This window comes from Mobula birostris, chromosome 1 (genome assembly GCF_030028105.1).
Source record: "Mobula birostris isolate sMobBir1 chromosome 1, sMobBir1.hap1, whole genome shotgun sequence".
Taxonomy (NCBI): Eukaryota; Metazoa; Chordata; class Chondrichthyes; order Myliobatiformes; family Myliobatidae; genus Mobula; species Mobula birostris.
In genome coordinates this window covers 39,039,188-39,058,839 of record NC_092370.1, presented here as the reverse complement: position 1 = coordinate 39,058,839, position 19,652 = coordinate 39,039,188, and the positions used below count along the sequence as shown (strand labels likewise).

The 19,652-nt window shown below is 39.2% G+C and overlaps 1 protein-coding gene across 2 annotated transcripts in view; it reads right to left on the bottom strand.

Annotated features, from left to right (window-relative positions):
• Positions 1-5,475: 5,475 nt before the first annotated feature.
• Positions 5,476-19,652, bottom strand: part of mybl1 (v-myb avian myeloblastosis viral oncogene homolog-like 1) — a 62,766-nt gene continuing 48,589 nt past the window's right edge. For both annotated transcript variants that reach the window (XM_072254493.1, XM_072254567.1), the window contains 6 exons: positions 19,113-19,255; positions 17,466-17,580; positions 15,824-15,940; positions 15,573-15,680; positions 13,602-13,751; positions 5,476-6,156 (listed from right to left, as the gene is read on the bottom strand). In XM_072254493.1, the coding sequence (XP_072110594.1) occupies positions 6,031-6,156; positions 13,602-13,751; positions 15,573-15,680; positions 15,824-15,940; positions 17,466-17,580; positions 19,113-19,255 (759 nt within the window). In that variant the 3' untranslated portion in view covers positions 5,476-6,030. The remainder of the gene's footprint in view (positions 6,157-13,601; positions 13,752-15,572; positions 15,681-15,823; positions 15,941-17,465; positions 17,581-19,112; positions 19,256-19,652) is intronic.

The window sequence follows — 19,652 nt, the reverse complement described above, 5'->3', positions numbered from 1 at the left end:
TAGATAATGTAGACCACTGAATAAAGCTGGTTGATTGGAGACACAATTTTGGAGATGTTGGCCTGGCAAAGAACTTAACTTAAACTGCTGGTAAATGTGGAATATTTCATTGATGTTACCTCTCCAGTTTTTTTAAACACCTTTTTATAATTGTCCATACAGTATACTCGTGGGTAATAATCACTTTTATTTGTTTTTAGTTTTGAGATCTACATGTTCAAACTCTTCTTTTGCAGAATGAACATCATCTCTCAATGGTCACAAACCCCAATGCTTGGCCACCCTACCATTAACTACACCTCTCTCTCAAACCTAAGTAAGGCTGAATAAGACTCTTTGGAGCTTTAATGTCTTATCTGACCCTAAGTTAAGTTCAGACCAACATAATCAGAACCATCACCAATCTCCTCCTCCACAACTACCCAATTCCATCTGTACATTATCACATTTACAACTCAAACACTCATCCTTGTCTTTGTTACTCCTAGACTTCACTATTCCACTGTTGGCTGACTTACCTTGTCCTACTTTATGTAACCTTTAAGTTTCACCAAGTCCAAACCTAACAAGCACAAAACTCAATTTAAGCATTTCTCTTGTATTCCATGACAAACAGCTGGATTTAAAAATCTTCACCCTTAGCATGGTGGTACCAAAAACATCCAGAATATCTTCATATCCCTATGTCTATGAAGGTTCTCATTCAAGTCATTGTATATCACGCAGTAATAAATCCAGGCAACTAGATTTGCTGTGTTGTCAAGAAGACATTTCACCACACTTCTGAGAGGCTTCTTCAGTTCTGATCCATGGTGGGTTGCAAACTGAGTTGTTTAAAACTATAACAATTATATGAGGGTTGTTAAAGAGTCATAGAGGTAATTGTAAGTAGCTGATAGGTGGTATCATATCCCCACCCCATTTGTTCTTTACAAACTGAATGCCCAACATCTCAGGTCAACACTCAGCTGTACTTGAAGACATGATAAATAGGCTAGTCAACATGGTTTCCTGAGGGTGAAATCATGCCTAATAAATCTTTGAGGAAAATAAAAGTAGGATTTATAAAGGAGAGTCAGTGGATGTTGTTTATTTTGATTTTCTGCAGGCCTTCGACAAGGAGCTGTACACAAGGCTGCTAAACAAGACAAGATTCCACGAATTACAGGACAGGAAAGATATTGGCATGGACAGAAGATTGGCTGACTGGCACAAGGCAAAGAGCGAGGAATTAAGTATTTGCTAGTTGGCTGTCAGTGATTATTAGGTTATGTACACAACTTTGCACATTATATGCATGTTAATGATCTAGATGACAGAATTTTTGACACTTCACTCCCCTTTCTCAATCTTTCCCTTTGTCTCTGAGACAGACTGTGTACTGATATATTTTATAAACCTCCTGACCCTCTACCTCTTCCCACCTGTCATTTGCAAAAATGCTATTCCTTTTCTCAGTTCCCTAGTTTCCACATCTGTTCTCAAGAAGAGGTTTTCCATTCCACAATATCTGAGGATCCAAGGCTGTGTGCCCAGAGATCAGAGCTCGGAAAAAGCGATGCAACGTACTTTTAACATCGTAAACCAGTGAGTTGCTTGTTATGCCTCCCCTCTTGTTGTGAGGTGGAGGTGGAGGTGGAGGTGGAGGTGGAGGTGGAGGTGGAGGTGGAGGTGGAGGTGGAGGTGGAGGTGGAGGTGGAGGTGGAGGTGGAGGTGGAGGTGGAGGTGGAGGTGGAGGTGGAGGTGGAGGTGGAGGTGGAGGTGGAGGTGGAGGTGGAGGTGGAGGTGGAGGTGGAGGTGGAGGTGGAGGTGGAGGTGGAGGTGGAGGTGGAGGTGGAGGTGGAGGTGGAGGTGGAGGTGGAGGTGGAGGTGGAGGTGGAGGTGGAGATGGAGATGGAGATGGAGATGGAGATGGAGATGGAGATGGAGATGGAGATGGAGATGGAGATGGAGATGGAGATGGAGATGGAGATGGAGATGGAGATGGAGATGGAGATGGAGATGGAGATGGAGATGGAGATGGAGATGGAGATGGAGATGGAGATGGAGATGGAGATGGAGATGGAGATGGAGATGGAGATGGAGATGGAGATGGAGATGGAGATGGAGATGGAGATGGAGATGGAGATGGAGATGGAGATGGAGATGGAGATGGAGATGGAGATGGAGATGGAGATGGAGATGGAGATGGAGATGGAGATGGAGATACAGATACAGACTGTGGTATGTCAAATGCCGGGTGAACAATGTAGTCTTTGGACTACTGCAAGTCTGTGTTTTTGTTGTTGCCTTGCTCATGCTCGAGTGCTCAGTGGCAGGTGTTTTTTTTTGCCAGTGGGGGGGGGGGGAAGAGAATCGTTGCTTGCTGCCGCTTACGCACGTGAAGGAGAAGAGCTAGGGGGGTACTTTGGGGTTCTAACATTTAACTGTCATTCATTCTTTGGGGGCACTCCTCTACTTTCATGGATGGTTGTGAAGAAAAAGCATTTCAGGATGTATGTTGTATACATTTCTCTGACATTAAATGTACCTTTGAAATGCCCTCCTTCTTCAGAGAACTGCAATTCCCTTCCTCCACCAGTGATGCAGTTCCCCTCATGCTGACCTACCTCTCCAGAAGCCTCAGCATCCGCCACACGATTCCCCTTCATTTCCACCATCTTCAACGGGATCCTACTACGAAACACACCTATCACCCCCACACCCCACTCCACAGGGCTCACTCTCTACGTGACTCCTGTGTCCACTTGGCCTTGCCCAATGACCTGTATGAAAACATCTCCTGGGATGGACATTAGGGGTTTATGAAAGGTGAATTAGCTCATTGCTCCCCAGACCAGGAGTGCAAAGATCAGTTGTGTTCTTACTACATACCAAATTGCACAGGCCACAAAATGAACCAAAAACTATTGGGCCTAGAAGTTAATTTCAAACATTAAAATGTATTCTAGATCTTGTGCCTAGTATGAACGAATTGCCAGAACCTCTGTGGGATAATTTTACTGAAACCACCTGACAAGGTTGAGACAATTCCATCACTATTGGAATTCATATTGTATGACAAGTGGAGAAAAAATGTATCATTCACCAATACAATGAATTAGTACGGTGTCATAGGTACTAAATGACCAATATTTAGGTTCTCATTTCAGCTATTTCCTTTCATACCCCTTTGTTTTTAAATAATCAGAATTTGGAAAATCTTTTGAAAACATTACACAACTACAGGTTAGCACATAGCAATTTATTTTGACACAACATACATATGCTCTACATAGGCAGTTGGTGTACCATTTTGTGATCATGGCAAAGAACATGCACCAGTATACCAAAACACACACTTGACAGATTACAGCAGGAAATCTTAACCCATATGGCAGTATATTGGTACAACTAAACAATCCTTCACTATTTATACAGCATCTGTGAATTATGTAAAAATGATATAAATCAATAATGCTGTTGCACAGATCCAGAGATTATGTAATCAGAGCAGATGCCGGATACAAATAACTGCTACATGCATGACATTCAAAACTTCAATCCTGCAGAAACAAAACCACCTTAAAAAAAAGACAAAATGAAAACAAAAACACAACTTTTCAAAAAGTGTCCAATTAATATGTGCTTAGTGAACACAGCATGCAAGATAGAACCTTCACACATAGAATAGTTGTTAAATGTTACAGAATCACTGTTTCCATCATACAAACTATGTACATTCTATACACAGTGCATCAGATGCTCCCTTTTCCATCTCTCAATAGCAGCAAGCATATCCTGCTATTGTGCATAGCAGTACAATTCAGGAGAGGAAAGAGTGTCTAAATATTTTATTGCTATTTAATAACCATGTACTATTTTGCTTTTTCCCCCTAAATACATCAGTGCTATATCTCCACATACACTCCATGTTCTGTAGATCCATCTAATTAAAATCTTTCTAAGGGGGAGAAGGAAAAGTAAACACATATTTAGTGCAAATATCTAAGTTCAGGCAACTTTAACCCAATGTTTTGCCTGTGCATGAAACAATGGATCATTTTAAATCAGGGAAATAATTCTTCCACATTCTGAGACTCACACAATTTAATTTCAACTTCAGATACTTTTACAAAGTAAACAACATATCTAGAAAGTAAACAAATTGATTTATATTAAAAAAAAAGACCATAGGGCAATGTTTATTCCCCTCCGATTTGGTGTAAGTTGAGTTGAGGAAGTTTTAGTGTATAAAGATAGATGTTATAGCTTGAAACATACATAACAAGACAAGGTAATAGGAACAAATTTGTTGAGAAATTAACCCCAGATACTAAATAGATTTGTCTACTCAAGTTTGCATGAAATAACCAAAATCAAATTAAACTGCTAATAGGTCGCATAAACTCAATCAGCTTAAAGTTGTATCACAATGTACGTAATTTTCCTACTGCTCCAAAGTTGCTGCTAAAGTTTGCTCCCCACACTACTTATAAAAGTAACCAGAATGACCGATGTCATAATGCTAGGAAAATGATATCAGTCAGATGTAATGTCATTAAAAATAAAAATGACAGACATTTCCTTGATTTTTACCCACTTCCAAAACTATCACTTTTCACAAAAATGGATTGTAACTGTGATGTTAATGCTTACCATGTTGAATAGAACATTTGTTTACAGAATACATTTGGAAATACATGAAAAAATAATAATTGTGATTTGTGATCTTAAGGTGCAACTGGCTAATAATGGATTTGCATGTGATAACTTGCTTTAAAATGAGGACTACAGGACTAACATATTATTTAATCAATTTATAACTTAAGGCAAACACATGCATATCCATTACTGGTTAGACATTTAAGTGCAAAGTATTATAGGTTTGTGAGATTAACTAGGTTTGGAAGAGGAAATGGATTAATTCATCTGTATTTACAGATAGCTTAGGTTACGGTAGATAGCTTAGGTTATAAGTGAGTGTGCAGTTCTCATTCAGTTTCTTCACCTATTTTCTTTCAGAAAATATAGTGATAAGGAAAGAAGCAGTTCAAAACAGGGGTGCTATTCTGTACAAAAGGAGATTAGGAAATGTTTCTCCCTTCTGCTTGTAAATCATACAATATGGAGATGACTGAAAATGAACACACACTCCTGCTCCCAATTGCTAGTAGACTTAAAGGTTATAAGTTAAGGTTTTCTGATAAAGTATCTAAATATTTAAAAAGATATGCATATTTCGGAATGTGTGACATAACTATCATCACTTCTGATCAACAGGAATTAACAGCGGCTTCTAGGCTCTCGATATTCACACATAAATACTATTAAGCATTAGAGCTGAAAATAATTTAAAGAAAATGTACCCTTTCCTCTCAATTTACAACTTTTCCCTGCTTCTACAATACATTCAAAACACCATCTCACATTTCAGAGATTTGTGTTAAATACTGGTATTTCAATATTGTGGAATAAAAAAACTTCATCTTTTTACTTACATTATAAAAACACAGCTTTGTGCTTAACACACATTTGATCATATTGACATATGTTCACAATAAAGCATACCATACAGTATGAAGTTATCTTGGTTTTATCAATTGTCACATATCTGATATTAGCTGCTTTAAATTTTCAAGCTTGATTCCAAGCAGCCAATCCTAATGTGTCAGTGTTTAGTTAACAATTATGGACTGGGTTAAAAATACAACTATGTGACAATTACCCATAATATCCATCAAAAGCATTTAGTCTGTTCTTTTTACAGCATATCAAAGACAAAAGAGTGCAACTCAGACAGTACTTGTTTCTGCCTCTCCATCCATGTGTTTCATATATTTTAAATAAAAGCTATCTTATTAGCACATATTACACTTAGCAAAAGCAGCTTTTAGTTTTGGTTAAGTTTGTCTATTACGTATCAGAATATTAAAGAGATTCAACCCTCCAGAAAAATCACATCTAGGTAGATCAGGAGCTAAGCTTATGACATAAATCATCAGCTCTCAGTTTTAGTGTATATTTATTGGCTCCTTAAGCAATGGCCAGCTACAGGATCAGTGCCCTGCTAGTGCTGCTGCCATTATAGGCATTAAGATACCTCCGAGCTTGTTCAGTCATTATTAGCTGATCCTCCGTCTTTCCACAAGCAACTGCTTCCCATTCACTGGTCATCTGTGTATAATACAAAACAGAAAACAAGTTATAGAAAACTTCTATAAAATGACATCAGTGACCTACAGGGTCTTGAAAAGCAATCCAAAGCTTCCTGACAGTATCTATAATTTTAAAACATACTGAATTTGATTACAGTAAATTACCCTGCTGTAGGAGGGTGTAGGAGAATCAGGATGGTATCGCTGGGTACATGACAGAGAAGGTTACAATATGCAAGTGGGGGAATGGGATTGATCAGCTTACTCTGAGAGCCAACACGGGCTAAATGGTGTCCTATATCATAAGAAAATGAGAAAGAATATAGGTTTGCATGGATTCAAGAAAATACAATGAATTAAGATGGGGCACGAAATTACCAAGAACAGAATGTTGTGAGTGCAAGAGGCTGCAAAGGGTTGTAAATTCAGTCAGCTCCATCATGGGCACAATTCTCCCCACCATCAATGATATCATCAAAAAACAGTGCTCAAGAAGGTGGCAGCATCATTAAGGATCCTTTCCATCCAGGATATGTTTTCTTCTCATTACTAGCATCATGGAGGGGTTACAGGAACCTGAAGACCCAAATGCAACATTTCAGGGACTGCTTCTTTCCCGCTTGGTCATAGTCATAGTCATACTTTATTGATCCCGGGGGAAATTGGTTTTCATTACATAGAAAACATAGAAACATAGAAAATAGGTGCAGGAGTAGGCCATTCGGCCCTTCGAGCCTGCACCACCGTTTATTAGGATCATGGCTGATCATCCAACTCAGAACCCTGCACCAGCCTTCACACCATACCCCCTGATCCCCGTAGCCACAAGGGCCATATCTAACTCCCTCTTAAATATAGCCAATGAACTGGCCTCAACTGTTTCCTGTGGCAGAGAATTCCACAGATTCACCACTCTCTGTGTGAAGAAGTTTTTCCTAATCTCGGTCCTAAAAGGCTTCCCCTTTATCCTCAAACTGTGACCTCTTGTTCTGGACTTCCCCAACATCGGGAACAATCTTCCTGCATCTAGCCTGTCCAATCCCTTTAGGATTTTATACGTTTCAATCAGATCCCCCCTCAATCTTCTAAATTCCAATGAGTACAAGCCCAGTTCATCCAGTCTTTCTTCATATGAAAGTCCTGCCATCCCAGGAATCAATCTGGTGAACCTTCTTTGTACTCCCTCTATGGCAAGGATGTCTTTCCTCAGATTAGGGGACCAAAACTGCACACAATACTCCAGGTGTGGTCTCACCAAGGCCTTGTACAACTGCAGTAGTACCTCCCTGCTCCTGTACTTGAATCCTCTCGCTATAAATGCCAACATACGATTCGCCTTTTTCACCACCTGCTGTACCTGCATGCCCACTTTCAATGACTGGTGTATAATGACACCCAGGTCTCGTTGCACCTCCCCTTTTCCTAATCAGCCACCATTCAGATAATAATCTGTTTTCCTATTTTTGCCACCAAAGTGGATAACTTCACATTTATCCACATTAAATTGCATCTGCCATGAATTTGCCCACTCACCCAACCTATCCAAGTCACCCTGCATCCTCTTAGCATCTTCCTCACAGCTAACACTGCCACCCAGCTTCGTGTCATCCGCAAACTTGGAGATGCTGCATTTAATTCCCTCATCCAAGTCATTAATATATATTGTAAACAACTGGGGTCCCAGCACTGAGCCTTGCGGTACCCCACTAGTCACTGCCTGCCATTCTGAAAAGGTCCCGTTTATTCCCACTCTTTGCTTCCTGTCTGCTAACCAATTCTCTATCCACATCAATACCTTACCCCCAATACCGTGTGCTTTAAGTTTGCACACTAATCTCCTGTGTGAGACCTTGTCAAAAGCCTTCTGAAAATCCAAATATACCACATCCACTGGTTCTCCCCTATCCACTCTACTAGTTACATCCTCAAAAAATTCTATGAGATTTGTCAGACATGATTTTCCTTTCACAAATCCATGCTGACTTTGTCCAATGATTTCACCGCTTTCCAAATGTGCTGTTATCACATCTTTGATAACTGACTCCAGCAGTTTCCCCACCACCGACGTTAGGCTAACCGGTCTATAATTCCCCGGTTTCTCTCTCCCTCCTTTTTTAAAAAGTGGGGTTACATTAGCCACCCTCCAATCCTCAGGAACTTGTCCAGAATCTAACGAGTTTTGAAAAATTATCACTAATGCATCTACTATTTCTTGGGCTACTTCCTTAAGCACTCTGGGATGCAGACCATCTGGCCCTGGGGATTTATCTGCCTTTAATCCCTTCAATTTACCCAACACCACTTCCCTACTAACATGTATTTCGCTCAGTTCCTCCATCTCACTGGACCCTCTGTCCCCTACTATTTCTGGAAGATTATTTATGTCCTCCTTAGTGAAGACAGAACCAAAGTAATTATTCAATTGGTCTGCCATGTCCTTGCTCCCCATAATCAATTCACCTGTTTCTGTCTGTAGGGGACCTAAATTTGCCTTTACCAGTCTTTTCCTTTTTACATATCTATAAAAGCTTTTACAGTCAGTTTTTATGTTCCCTGCCAGTTTTCTCTCATAATTACAGTTGCACCATAAATAATAAATAGTAATAGAACCATAAATAGTTAAATAGTATTATGTAAATTATGCCAGTAAATTATGAAATAAGTCCAGGACCAGCCTATTGGCTCAGGGTGTCTGACCCTCCAAGGGAGGAGTTGTAAAGTTTGACGACCACAGGCAGGAATGACTTCCTATGACGCTCTGTGCTGCATCTCGGTGGAATGAGTCTCTGGCTGAATGTGCTCCTGTGCCCACCCAGTACGTTATGTAGTGGATGGAAGACATTGACCAAGATGGCATGCAACTTAGACAGCATCCTCTTTTCAGACACCACCGTGAGAGAGTCCAGTTCCATCCCCACAACATCACTGGCCTTACGAATGAGTTTGTTGATTCTGTTGGTGTCTGCTACCCTCAGCCTGCTGCCCCAGCACACAACAGCAAACATGATAGCACTGGCCACCACAGACTCGTAGAACATCCTCAGCATCGTCCGGCAGATGTTAAAGGACCTCAGTCTCCTCAGGAAATAGAGACGGCTCTGACCCTTCTTGTAGACAGCCTCAGTGTTCTTTGACCAGTCCAGTTTATTGTCAATTCGTATCCCCAAGTATTTGTAATCCTCCGCCATGTCCACACTGACCCCCGGATGGAAACAGGGTTCACCGGTACCTTAGCACTCCTCAGGTCTACCACCAGCTCCTTAGTCTTTTTCACATTAAACTGCAGATAATTCTGCTCACACCATGCGACAAAGTTTCCTACCGTAGCCCTGTACTCAGCCTCATCTCCCTTGCTGATGCATCTAACTATGGCAGAGTCATCCGAAAACTTCTGAAGATGACAAGACTCTGTGCAGTAGTTGAAGTCCGAGGTGTAAATGGTGAAGAGAAAGGGAGACAAGACAGTCCCCTGTGGAGCCCCAGTGCTGCTGATCACTCTGTCGGACACACAGTGTTGCAAGCACACGTACTGTGATCTGCCAGTCAGGTAATCAAGAATCCATGATACCAGGGAAGCACCCACCTGCATCACTGTCAGCTTCTCTCCCAGCAGAGCAGGGCGGATGGTGTTGAACGCACTGGAGAAGTCAAAAAACATGACCCTCACAGTGTTCGCTGGCTTGTCCAGGTGGGCGTAGACACGGTTCAGCAGGTAGACGATGGCATCCTCAACTCCTTGTCAGGGCTGGTAGGCGAACTGGAGGGGATCTAAGTGTGGCCTGACCATAGGCCGGAGCAGCTCCAGAACAAGTCTCTCCAGGGTCTGCCATTATATTTATGAATGATCTATGAACACTACCTAGCGATTCCTCTTTTTCACACAATTTATTTGTTTTTGTAACTTACAGGAATTTTTATGTTCTGCATTCTACTGCTGCCACAAAATTACACATTTCACGATATGGGTCAGTGTTAATGAACCTAATTCTGAAGTGATAAGGGGGTATAACAGTGAAGGCATCAGGAGAAACCTCTTATGACACTTGCATCCATAGCAAATGCCCATAAATATAAGGAAATTCTTTTTGTTACAAAGGACAAGGCAAAGAAAAATGACTGTCAAATGGGTGTAGACTGCAGTTTATGTACAGAAGTGTGAAGATAGCAGGATGCTGAGAAGAACAGAGAAACAGTAAATGGAATCTTTGGTTTCACAAATGTATGTTCACAAAAGCTAGATGAAATAGTGATTAAATCTCAGCTGGAATATGGTACTCATTTCCAGGCAGGTATTCAGGAGGACAGAAAGGCAAAAGGTGCTGAAGAGACTTATTAAAAGGATACCAAGGATAATGTAGCAGTTACTTGAAAACAAACCAAAGTGCTGAGAGACTGAGTACGGGAGTTGACACTGTATGACATGCTTCCAAAATAACTGAGTTCCAAGTCAAAAAAAGTTTGATTCTTCATTACGAAACCAAAGATGAACGATCTTATAGCAATAAAAAACTAATGGAACTAAATTAGCAAAATAAGCTTATTAACAAAAAAATGTGTTCCCATTAGCAGTCAACAAAAAAAAAACTCGCCTGACTCAAGCCCTCTCAACTAAACTGGTTAACTAGGACAAAGAGTATACATGACTATACTCAGTTGCTCAGTTCAGGTGACAAATTGCCCATAATAAACACACAGCACAAAATACAATACAGACAGATAGAAAATAGATATATGGCACCTACAGATAAAACATCTTTTTGGCCAGCATGGACATAATTGAATGGCCCTCTTCTGAGCTGTGCATTTTTATAATGGTATGAACTTCTTCATTAGAGCTAGAGTCCAGCTGTTAGAGATTTGTTCTAATTAAATATGATCACATCATTCATCATAGGCCAGATCTTCAAATTTCTTGTTCTACCTTTCACCTCAGCTTCCAATTTCCAGAATGTGAGTGCAGTTATTTCCAATGCACTGTTTCTATTGATTAGAGCTACTCCAAAGTACTGTGGCTTTGACCTGACCTGCTGTTAATGTTTCCAATTAATTATCAGCACAAATTTGTTGCTTCCACAGTCAAACTTGAAATCCTGTTTTATTTTCTAATCCATTATTTATACTTGAAGTACCTTAGATTTAAAAAAAAGATACATAGATAGAGTTCATTCTGTCCCATACGATTATGAAACATTGGTATGACTTGTACTCGCAATCTAGTGGAAAATTTACAAATTTACTTCAAGGCAACTATTCCATAGAAGCTGCAACAACATTTAATATGTTTGATATTTAACAATTGCTATTCTATGCAACTTTTGTAACTCCTTTGGGTATTTGTTTTGTTTTATCTACATCGGAGGGAGTAACTCCATGATTGCTGTCACACAGTGAAACTGTAAAGTTCCCGATATTTCTGGGAGGCTAATAAAACAAAAGTGCAGTGATAATCTATAATCAATTTTCAAAAATCACCTTAGAAATTTACAGCAAAGATCAAGTATACCAATGTTACTTGACTTGCAAGATTAAACTAACAATTTTCTGTCTCATATCAAGATCCTGATCATTTAAACAAAAAAGTGATTCATTATATTATTCACAGGCAGTCCAGAACTTGGTCTTGTATCTGGTTTAGTACATTAATACATAGCAGTTTAAAGGTGACCCTATTTCTCTAATTTAGCAGAATGGGTCACATCACTAATAAGGCAATCACCTTGTTAATATAGAAAGAAGCAGGTCCCGCAAATACAGCACTTGCATGACAGTTATACCCGAGTATTCGCCATATGATACATCCTTTCCTTAGAAAATTTTTATTCAAGTGAACTACAAATCATGGGTATGGTGGATTTAGCCTTTCATTTTCATTGAAAGTGAATATACGCAAGGAGGTGAACACTTTCAGTGATCAATACTCACAGGGACAGACAGGGAGCCAACAAAAGATCAATTTCTTGTTTGATTTCCTTTATAAACAGAAACACTAGAAATTCACTTAGAGTTTGGCTACAAACCTAGCCAGCATTTTTAAGGCAAAATCTGCTTGGCTGATGGAAGCTCAGCAGGTGCCAAGTTCAGGATCACTTCAAAAAAAACTTCCTAAGATATCTCAACTGAAGATTACTTCAAACATGAGACCACAGTCAGTGCAGATTGGTAACATCTCACCGACAAAGGCACAGCTCAAGGATGTGTGCTTAGCCAACTGATCTGCTCTCTCTGCACTCATGATTGTACAGCGAAGTACAGCTCAAACACCTTTAATAAGTTTGCCAAAGACACCATTATTATGGTAGAATCTCAGAATGCAGTGAAGAGGCATACAGGAGTGAGATAGATCAACTGGTTGAATGGTGATGCAATAACAATATTTTGGCCCAAAATGTTGACTATACTCTTTTCCTAGATGCTGCCTGGCCTGCTGAGTTCCTCCAGCATTTTGTGTGTGCTGCTCTTTGCCTTTGCCATCAGATTTCTGGATATTCCATTAACACTACCTCGTTACTCTTTCAGCACTATTTTTGTAACTTAAAATAATTTTATGTCTTTTCACTATACTGCTGCCACAAAAGAACACATTTCATATTCTATATGTCAGTGATATTAAATCTGATTCTGGACATGGGGAATGGCCCTATTCAATCCAAAATGAATCTCTTCTTGCCCTCCATTCAGTCACTAATAGGGAAATATTTGCATTTTTGATTGAAGGCAACTAATACAACTAGTATTTTTACTATGTTATTAGTGGGTTGTATCAAATAGCTTGTGAACATAACTTCAAGGCTTCAAAATTTGCACGAAAGAAAATAAATAGCTTCCAGTTGAATTTATCCTTTGAATTAAATGTTGACACCTTTCCTCACGCTGTTTGTCCTACCCTCTTAGATTTTGTCAGTATTAATGTTGATGCAGCTTTCCTCAGGTCCGGGAACTTTAAGAAAACATTGTTTGTCCCAGCTGAGCAATATTTTTTATATTTTCAGATCTAACTAGACATTGCTCAAGTTCCTGAAAGCAGCCCAAGTACAAATTATATTTGTAGATTCTCCAGAAGGGTTTGCTACCAAACAAATTATGTAGATACATAGAAAACCTACAGCACAATACAGACTCTTCGGCCCACAATGCTGTGCCGAACATGCACTTAATTTAGAAATTATCTCGGGTTACCCATAGCCCTCTATTTTTCTAAGCTCCATGTACTTGTACCATGTATCCAGGAGTCTCTTAAAAGGCCCTATTGTATTTCTGATTTGCCCTTTCATACAAGGTTATAGGTACCAATTATAAACAAAATTTTCAAGGGAATTACAAGACTAAAGACTAAATTCTATTGACTAAAACTAAAATTTCCCAAATCAAAAGATTTTTGGGTTTGATCGCTTTGTGAAAGATGTTAAACGAAGTAGCATTTTTAAAATTAATGAATGCACATTATAAACAATGCCACAAGCTTACCTGCAAAGGTATCTCAAATCGGACAGTTTTTGAAGTATTTTGCTGCTTTATTTCAGACAAGATAACATTTCTGCTCCAAGTACTTGTGGTGATGTCTGATTTTTCTGGTAAAAGTGTTTTCAGTAATGAAGTGTTCAACTGGTTTTCAGACTGTAAAGGAGAGGTAATTTGTTTTTCCAAGTCAATTATTTTTCTGATTTCCACATTTACTGTACTTCCAAATGAGGAGCATGCAAGGTTCTAAGTTTTAACAAATTACTTAAGGTGGCTACCAGTAAACAAGTCTATTCCTAGCCCACTCACCTTACCTCCTTGTGGAAAACAAGCATCTTAAAAAAAAACCTTTCTTCAGAACACAATTTTTACCAAACTAATGCAAACATGAGGAATTCTGCAGATGCTGGAAATTCAAGCAATACACATCAAAGTTGCTGGTGAACGCAGCAGGCCAGGCAGCATCTCTAGGAAGAGGTACAGTCGATGTTTCCGGCCGAGACCCTTCGTCAGGACTAACTGAAGGAAGAGCTAGTAAGAGATTTGAAAGTGGGAGGGGGAGGGGGAGGGGGAGATCCAAAATGATAGGAGAAGACAGGAAGGGGAGGGATGGAGCCAAGAGCTGGACAGGTGATTGGCAAAAGGGATATGAGAGGATCATGGGACAGGAGGCCCAGGGAGAAGGAAAAGGGGGAGGGGGGATAAAAACCCAGAGGATGGGCAAGGGGTATAGTCAGGGGGACAAAGGGGGAAAAAGGAGAGAGAGAGAGAGAGAATGTGTGTATATAAATAAATAACGGATGGGGTACAAGGGGGAGGTGGGGCATTAGCGGAAGTTAGAGAAGTCGATGTTCATACCATCAGGTTGGAGGCTACCCAGACGGAATATAAGGTGTTGTTCCTCCAACCTGAGTGTGGCTTCATCTTGACAGTAGAGGAGGCCGTGGATAGACATATCAGAATGGGAATGGGATGTGGAATTAAAATGTGTGGCCACTGGGAGATCCTGCTTTCTTTGGTGGACAGAGTGTAGGTGTTCAGCAAAACGATCTCCCAGTCTGCGTCGGGTCTCGTCAATATATAGAAGGCTGCACCGGGAGCACCAGACGCAGTATATCACCCCAACCGACTCACAGGTGAAGTGTCGCCTGTCACTGATCTCCCTCCTGGCACTTATCCTTGTAAGCGGAACAAGTGCTACACATGCCCTTACACTTCCTCCCTTACCACCATTCACGGCCCCAGACAGTCCTTCCAGGTGAGGTGACACTTCGCCTCTGAATATTTTTAAGACAGCTTCTGAAAAAGCAAGTGATTCAAATTGGATCGGAGATGGGCAGGAAAAGATGAGGCTACACCTGTATCAGTCACCATTTTAGTAAAAGGTAGAGCAGGGTCAGGGGACCAAGCAGACTACTCTCAATCCACACGATGGTCTCCAAACCCAAATCAACAGCTTCCTATCTAACATTATTTTAAGTTCCTTAAGACTTTTCACTTCCATGGCCATATCCACTGAAACCATCATTTACCACTGAAACCATCATTCATGCAGGAGGTTCATCTACTGGTAGCTCAGCTCAAGAATAGAAACAGCAAATTGTAGCTGGATGAGCACTTGAGAGCAAGACTAGAAAATAGATTACTAGAAATAAATCATTTTAAATGCAACATATATTCCAATAATAAAATTTAATCGGAACATTGTTAATATCCATTCTCATTGGTTCATACATATTTCCCACAGTGGCACATAGTATGAAGGTTAATGCTAATACAACTAAACGGAACTCAGATTCTAAAGAAACTATTCATCAGCCTTTTGGAATCTAGAGTCAAAAACTATCTTGTTGAATAATGAAAATGAATGACAAGTTACATCTTCTAGTGAAGTGAAGTAGGTACTAATACTAGATCACTCTGATATATATAATTAACTTTCCTACATTGCCAAGTTTCTAGAAATAACACACTCACCTCTACATCTGAAACAAAGGTCTGTGTGAACCTTTGCGTACCAAAGTCATCCTTGTTCCAAGTATCTAAAGCAAGAGATTTTCGTACTTTCTTGAGAGGAGTCGTACGCTGTGAATTTTTTTTTGGGGGGGGGGGGGGGGGGGAGTCCAAAGCAGAGGAAAGTAAAGTCAAGGAGTAAAGATGAAAATTAGAGATCAGTTTTTATTTTGTTTACAGATCATCAAGGCAGAAGTGAGAAGCTATACTACTACCTCTTGTTCACAGACTTTGAAAAATGGATCCATTCCTTCTCCAAGTAATATGTCAGTCCCAGTCTCCTTCTTCAAGACCTCGCGAATATCCTCTTCTAAATGTGCAAGTGATTGAGGCTAGGTAGTCAATGGAGTAACTCCTTAGTTTTACTTAAACACATGGTATTGTTTTAAACTGGTCATATTTTAATATTAGTATCGAATCACATTTGTAAAATGTCCTCTAGATGTTAAAATTCAATGGTTTCTTTACAAATTAGCTCAAGTAAACCCTCAGTTAAGTACCTTTTATCAAGAAAGAAACAGTTGTTTCAGGTCAGCAATTATTTATCAAAGTTGGGAAATATTAGAGATAAAAACTTTTAAGCATAATTTGACAATAAATTCAACCTGACTTTAAAGAAACTTTTGTTCAGTCCGGAACTAAGCCCCCCGCACCCCCAACCGAGTTTCCAGCTATCTGCCATTTTAAATTTTCCATCTCACTTTGACACCAACCAATCTCACATAAATTTGACAAGTAACTTTCTGTCTACTGACAAAGCACCCATTTGATCTACCTTCACAATTTTAGATAATCAGTAGTTTCCTTCAGTCAAGAGGTACAGCATATGGGGCTCTTTGGCTCTATGAGTCTGCACCGACTACCAGCACTTAATCTTATTCTCCCCTCATTCCCATTAAGTTAGCCCTCCCCAGATTCTACCACTCACCTAAACAACTGGGGCAATCTTTTTGTTTTACTAGGACACATTACCTGCCTGGGATGTGGGAGGAAAGTGGAGCACTGAAACCCAGACAGTGACAGTGAGAATATAAAAATTCCACACAGACTGCACTGGAGATGAGGATTGAATCCGAGTCGTTGGAGCTGTGAGGCAGCAGTTTGATACGTGTACATAATACAGTATCATTTCACATTTCCAGCAATCTTAACTTGTACTGTCAAATCTTTTGTTGTCGAATCTCTCCAGCCTTCTACTCCGGACACCCCTCTTTGGCTCTTCCTCCCACCCTAACATTCTCTGCATCTTAAAACTTAATTTATCTTTAACTTCTGAATTCCCGATGAAAGATCATTGATTGCAAATATTAAAGTGTTTTCTCTCTTCACAATTGCAATACTCATTTGCATTTCAGATTTCCAACATCTGAGTATTTTGCTTTTGCTTCATAATTAGGGGTCTTTCAAATTTTAACTATTTTATCAGTAGTAGCTGCAAAAATACAAATCAAAAGGCAAAATATTTTAAATACCTGAGATTGTTAAATTATCAACACAAAACTAATATACCATGTGTAACAATGATAACGCCTGAAAGAATGATAAATAAATCAGAAAGCAAATAACAAAAAGCCTATTTGCTGCAGACCGCCTTTTAAAATTTAATTTTTCCGCTCAAGGCAAACTCCAGTAGATTTAAGTACCACATCTCAGCAGGATTGCTTGGCTGCTACTGTTAAGTTTCTTTTTATTGCTGGACAGTTTCACTGCACATTCCAGTGAACACTAAACCAACTTTTAAAGGGGGCATCAAAATAGCAGAACAGAACAATATATGGATCATGCAAAAAACTAAGATAAGCAGATATATGCTAATCAGAACTAAATCATAACATATTACTACAATACTACTCTTACCACCATTCTAAGAGGCCCATATTTCTTTTCTTGGGCAGCAAGTGCATTCTTGAAAGGGGTAGGTGTCCTCGGAGTGCTGTCTAAAACCGTTCGTCTTATTGTGGGGGTCCTGAAACTACAAAATACAGATGTTATTTTATGAAAATACAGCAAAAGAAATGAAAAACAAAATCAACAGTTTCTAATGAAAGGACCAAATTGCAATATATAAATGGAAATTATTCATTGAGCCAATGAAATTGAGAGTGAGCTGCTCTTGGGTCGCCAACTATTCAAAAGGGAAATATTTAAAGATAGATATATGCAGCTGAATGTAATTTCAATGATTTGGATACCCCATTTGTTGACAAGTTTGGGAACCACAAATACATTAGAATATTTGCTAGTAATGAATGTGTTGATTCAACCTAGCCTAGTAAAATCAGTCAAGATCAAAATACCCTAAATATATTGATTCAGAGCTCGACTGATCTCACCAGAAACAATGCTCTATCACAATCCATTGCATTACCAGCCAATTTTGAAACAAGTTTGCCAACTTGCCTGGGATCCCACCCGTTCTAATCTTCTGGACCAATCCATGACCAATACTCAGTTTGTGTAGATTATATCAGCTGCATTGCCCTTATTAATACATTTGTCATCTCGTCACAAAATTCAAGTTAAATCGGTACCTTACAATGCTATGTTGATAATCTTTGATCAACCCCAACCTTTCCATGTAAATATTAAACCTATCCCTCAAATTTTTTATCATCACACTCTTACCACTGGCGTTAGATTAATTGACCTGTGATTACCCAGACCCTGTTGCCCTTCCTTATTAGCTGTCCTCCAATTATCTGGTACCTCATCCTGGTTGTAAAGACTTAAACATCCTGTCAAGGTATTTTAATCTATCTCAGGATAATGAAGTAGGCAAATGATTACTGGGGCCTTCACAAAGATCTTTGATCGAATCTTTTGATGAGGTTCCAGAAAATTGAAGAATAGCCAATGTTGTTCTTTTCTTTAAAGGAGGCAACAGGGAGAAACCAAGTTATAGACTGCTCCATGTAGACCACAAAAATGACATAGCATTCCTTATTGTTACTGATATAGTGAAAAGTGGATATAGGAGAATAGGAGAATGGGGCACCATATCAACATTTAAATATGGCAGAAAGCCTGTGAGTAACCACAAACAAACTGACAATTTATTTATTGAGGGAGTACACAGAGATACAAGGCAGTCAGTTTTAAGGATGTACAAAAACATTTGTGATCTCAAATCAAATCACATGATAACTCAGAAGGGAACGCTAGTCTTTCTCACTCTGCAGCCAAAAGTAGGGTGTAAGGTGCTAGAAACAAGGAAGAGAGAATTGTTACATTTACCATTAAGTTTGTCATGATCTGAATTTGGATCCACTTGCCGAAGATTAAAAACATAAGAAAACGTAAAATGATTCAATAGTGTGTTATAGCAACCAAATATAATTATGTTCAATGCTTTTACAGAAATTCATCATAACAAGATTATTCAAGCATTGTTCATCTTTTCCTATATTGTCAGTAAGTAATATAGCAAATAGGGAATTTTGGACAAAATCATACAGAAATAATTTCTTCTGTAAAGAGGCAAAGAGGAAAAATAAAACTACTCACCCTACGTTTTCTTTTTGAACTCTAGGTGTTTGGTCTTTTCGCAGTGGAGTTGTAACTAGAACTTTCTGCCCACAGACTGGAGTCGAAGTAAGTGCTGCATTATCAATGTTCAGGTGATCGTTACCAGAACAGATATTAAAAAACTGGGTGCAGGGGAAATAGAATATGAATGAAGAATAGTTAAATTTTAGTAATCTTTCAGAATGTACAGATGATTATGTTTATTATAAAATACTTCAACAAGCTAATAGTAACCAATAAGAAAAATGAAGCTATTGTAAATAAGATATAATGCTAATAGCACACAAACATTCAGCCAACATCCGAAAAAGATAAAAGATCATATAAATTAATTTTACCACAACAGCTCCTATTGCAAAGTTTACTGGCAAAACGCCAGTCTATTTTGTTTTCTATCTATCTTTCATCCCTACACATTCTGAGAAATGTAGTTTGAAATGTTCAGGAACTTTATTTACTTTTTCTGTATTACTTTATTTTTTTCCCCAGTTAAGGTCACTTCACTTATCTCCTTCTTGT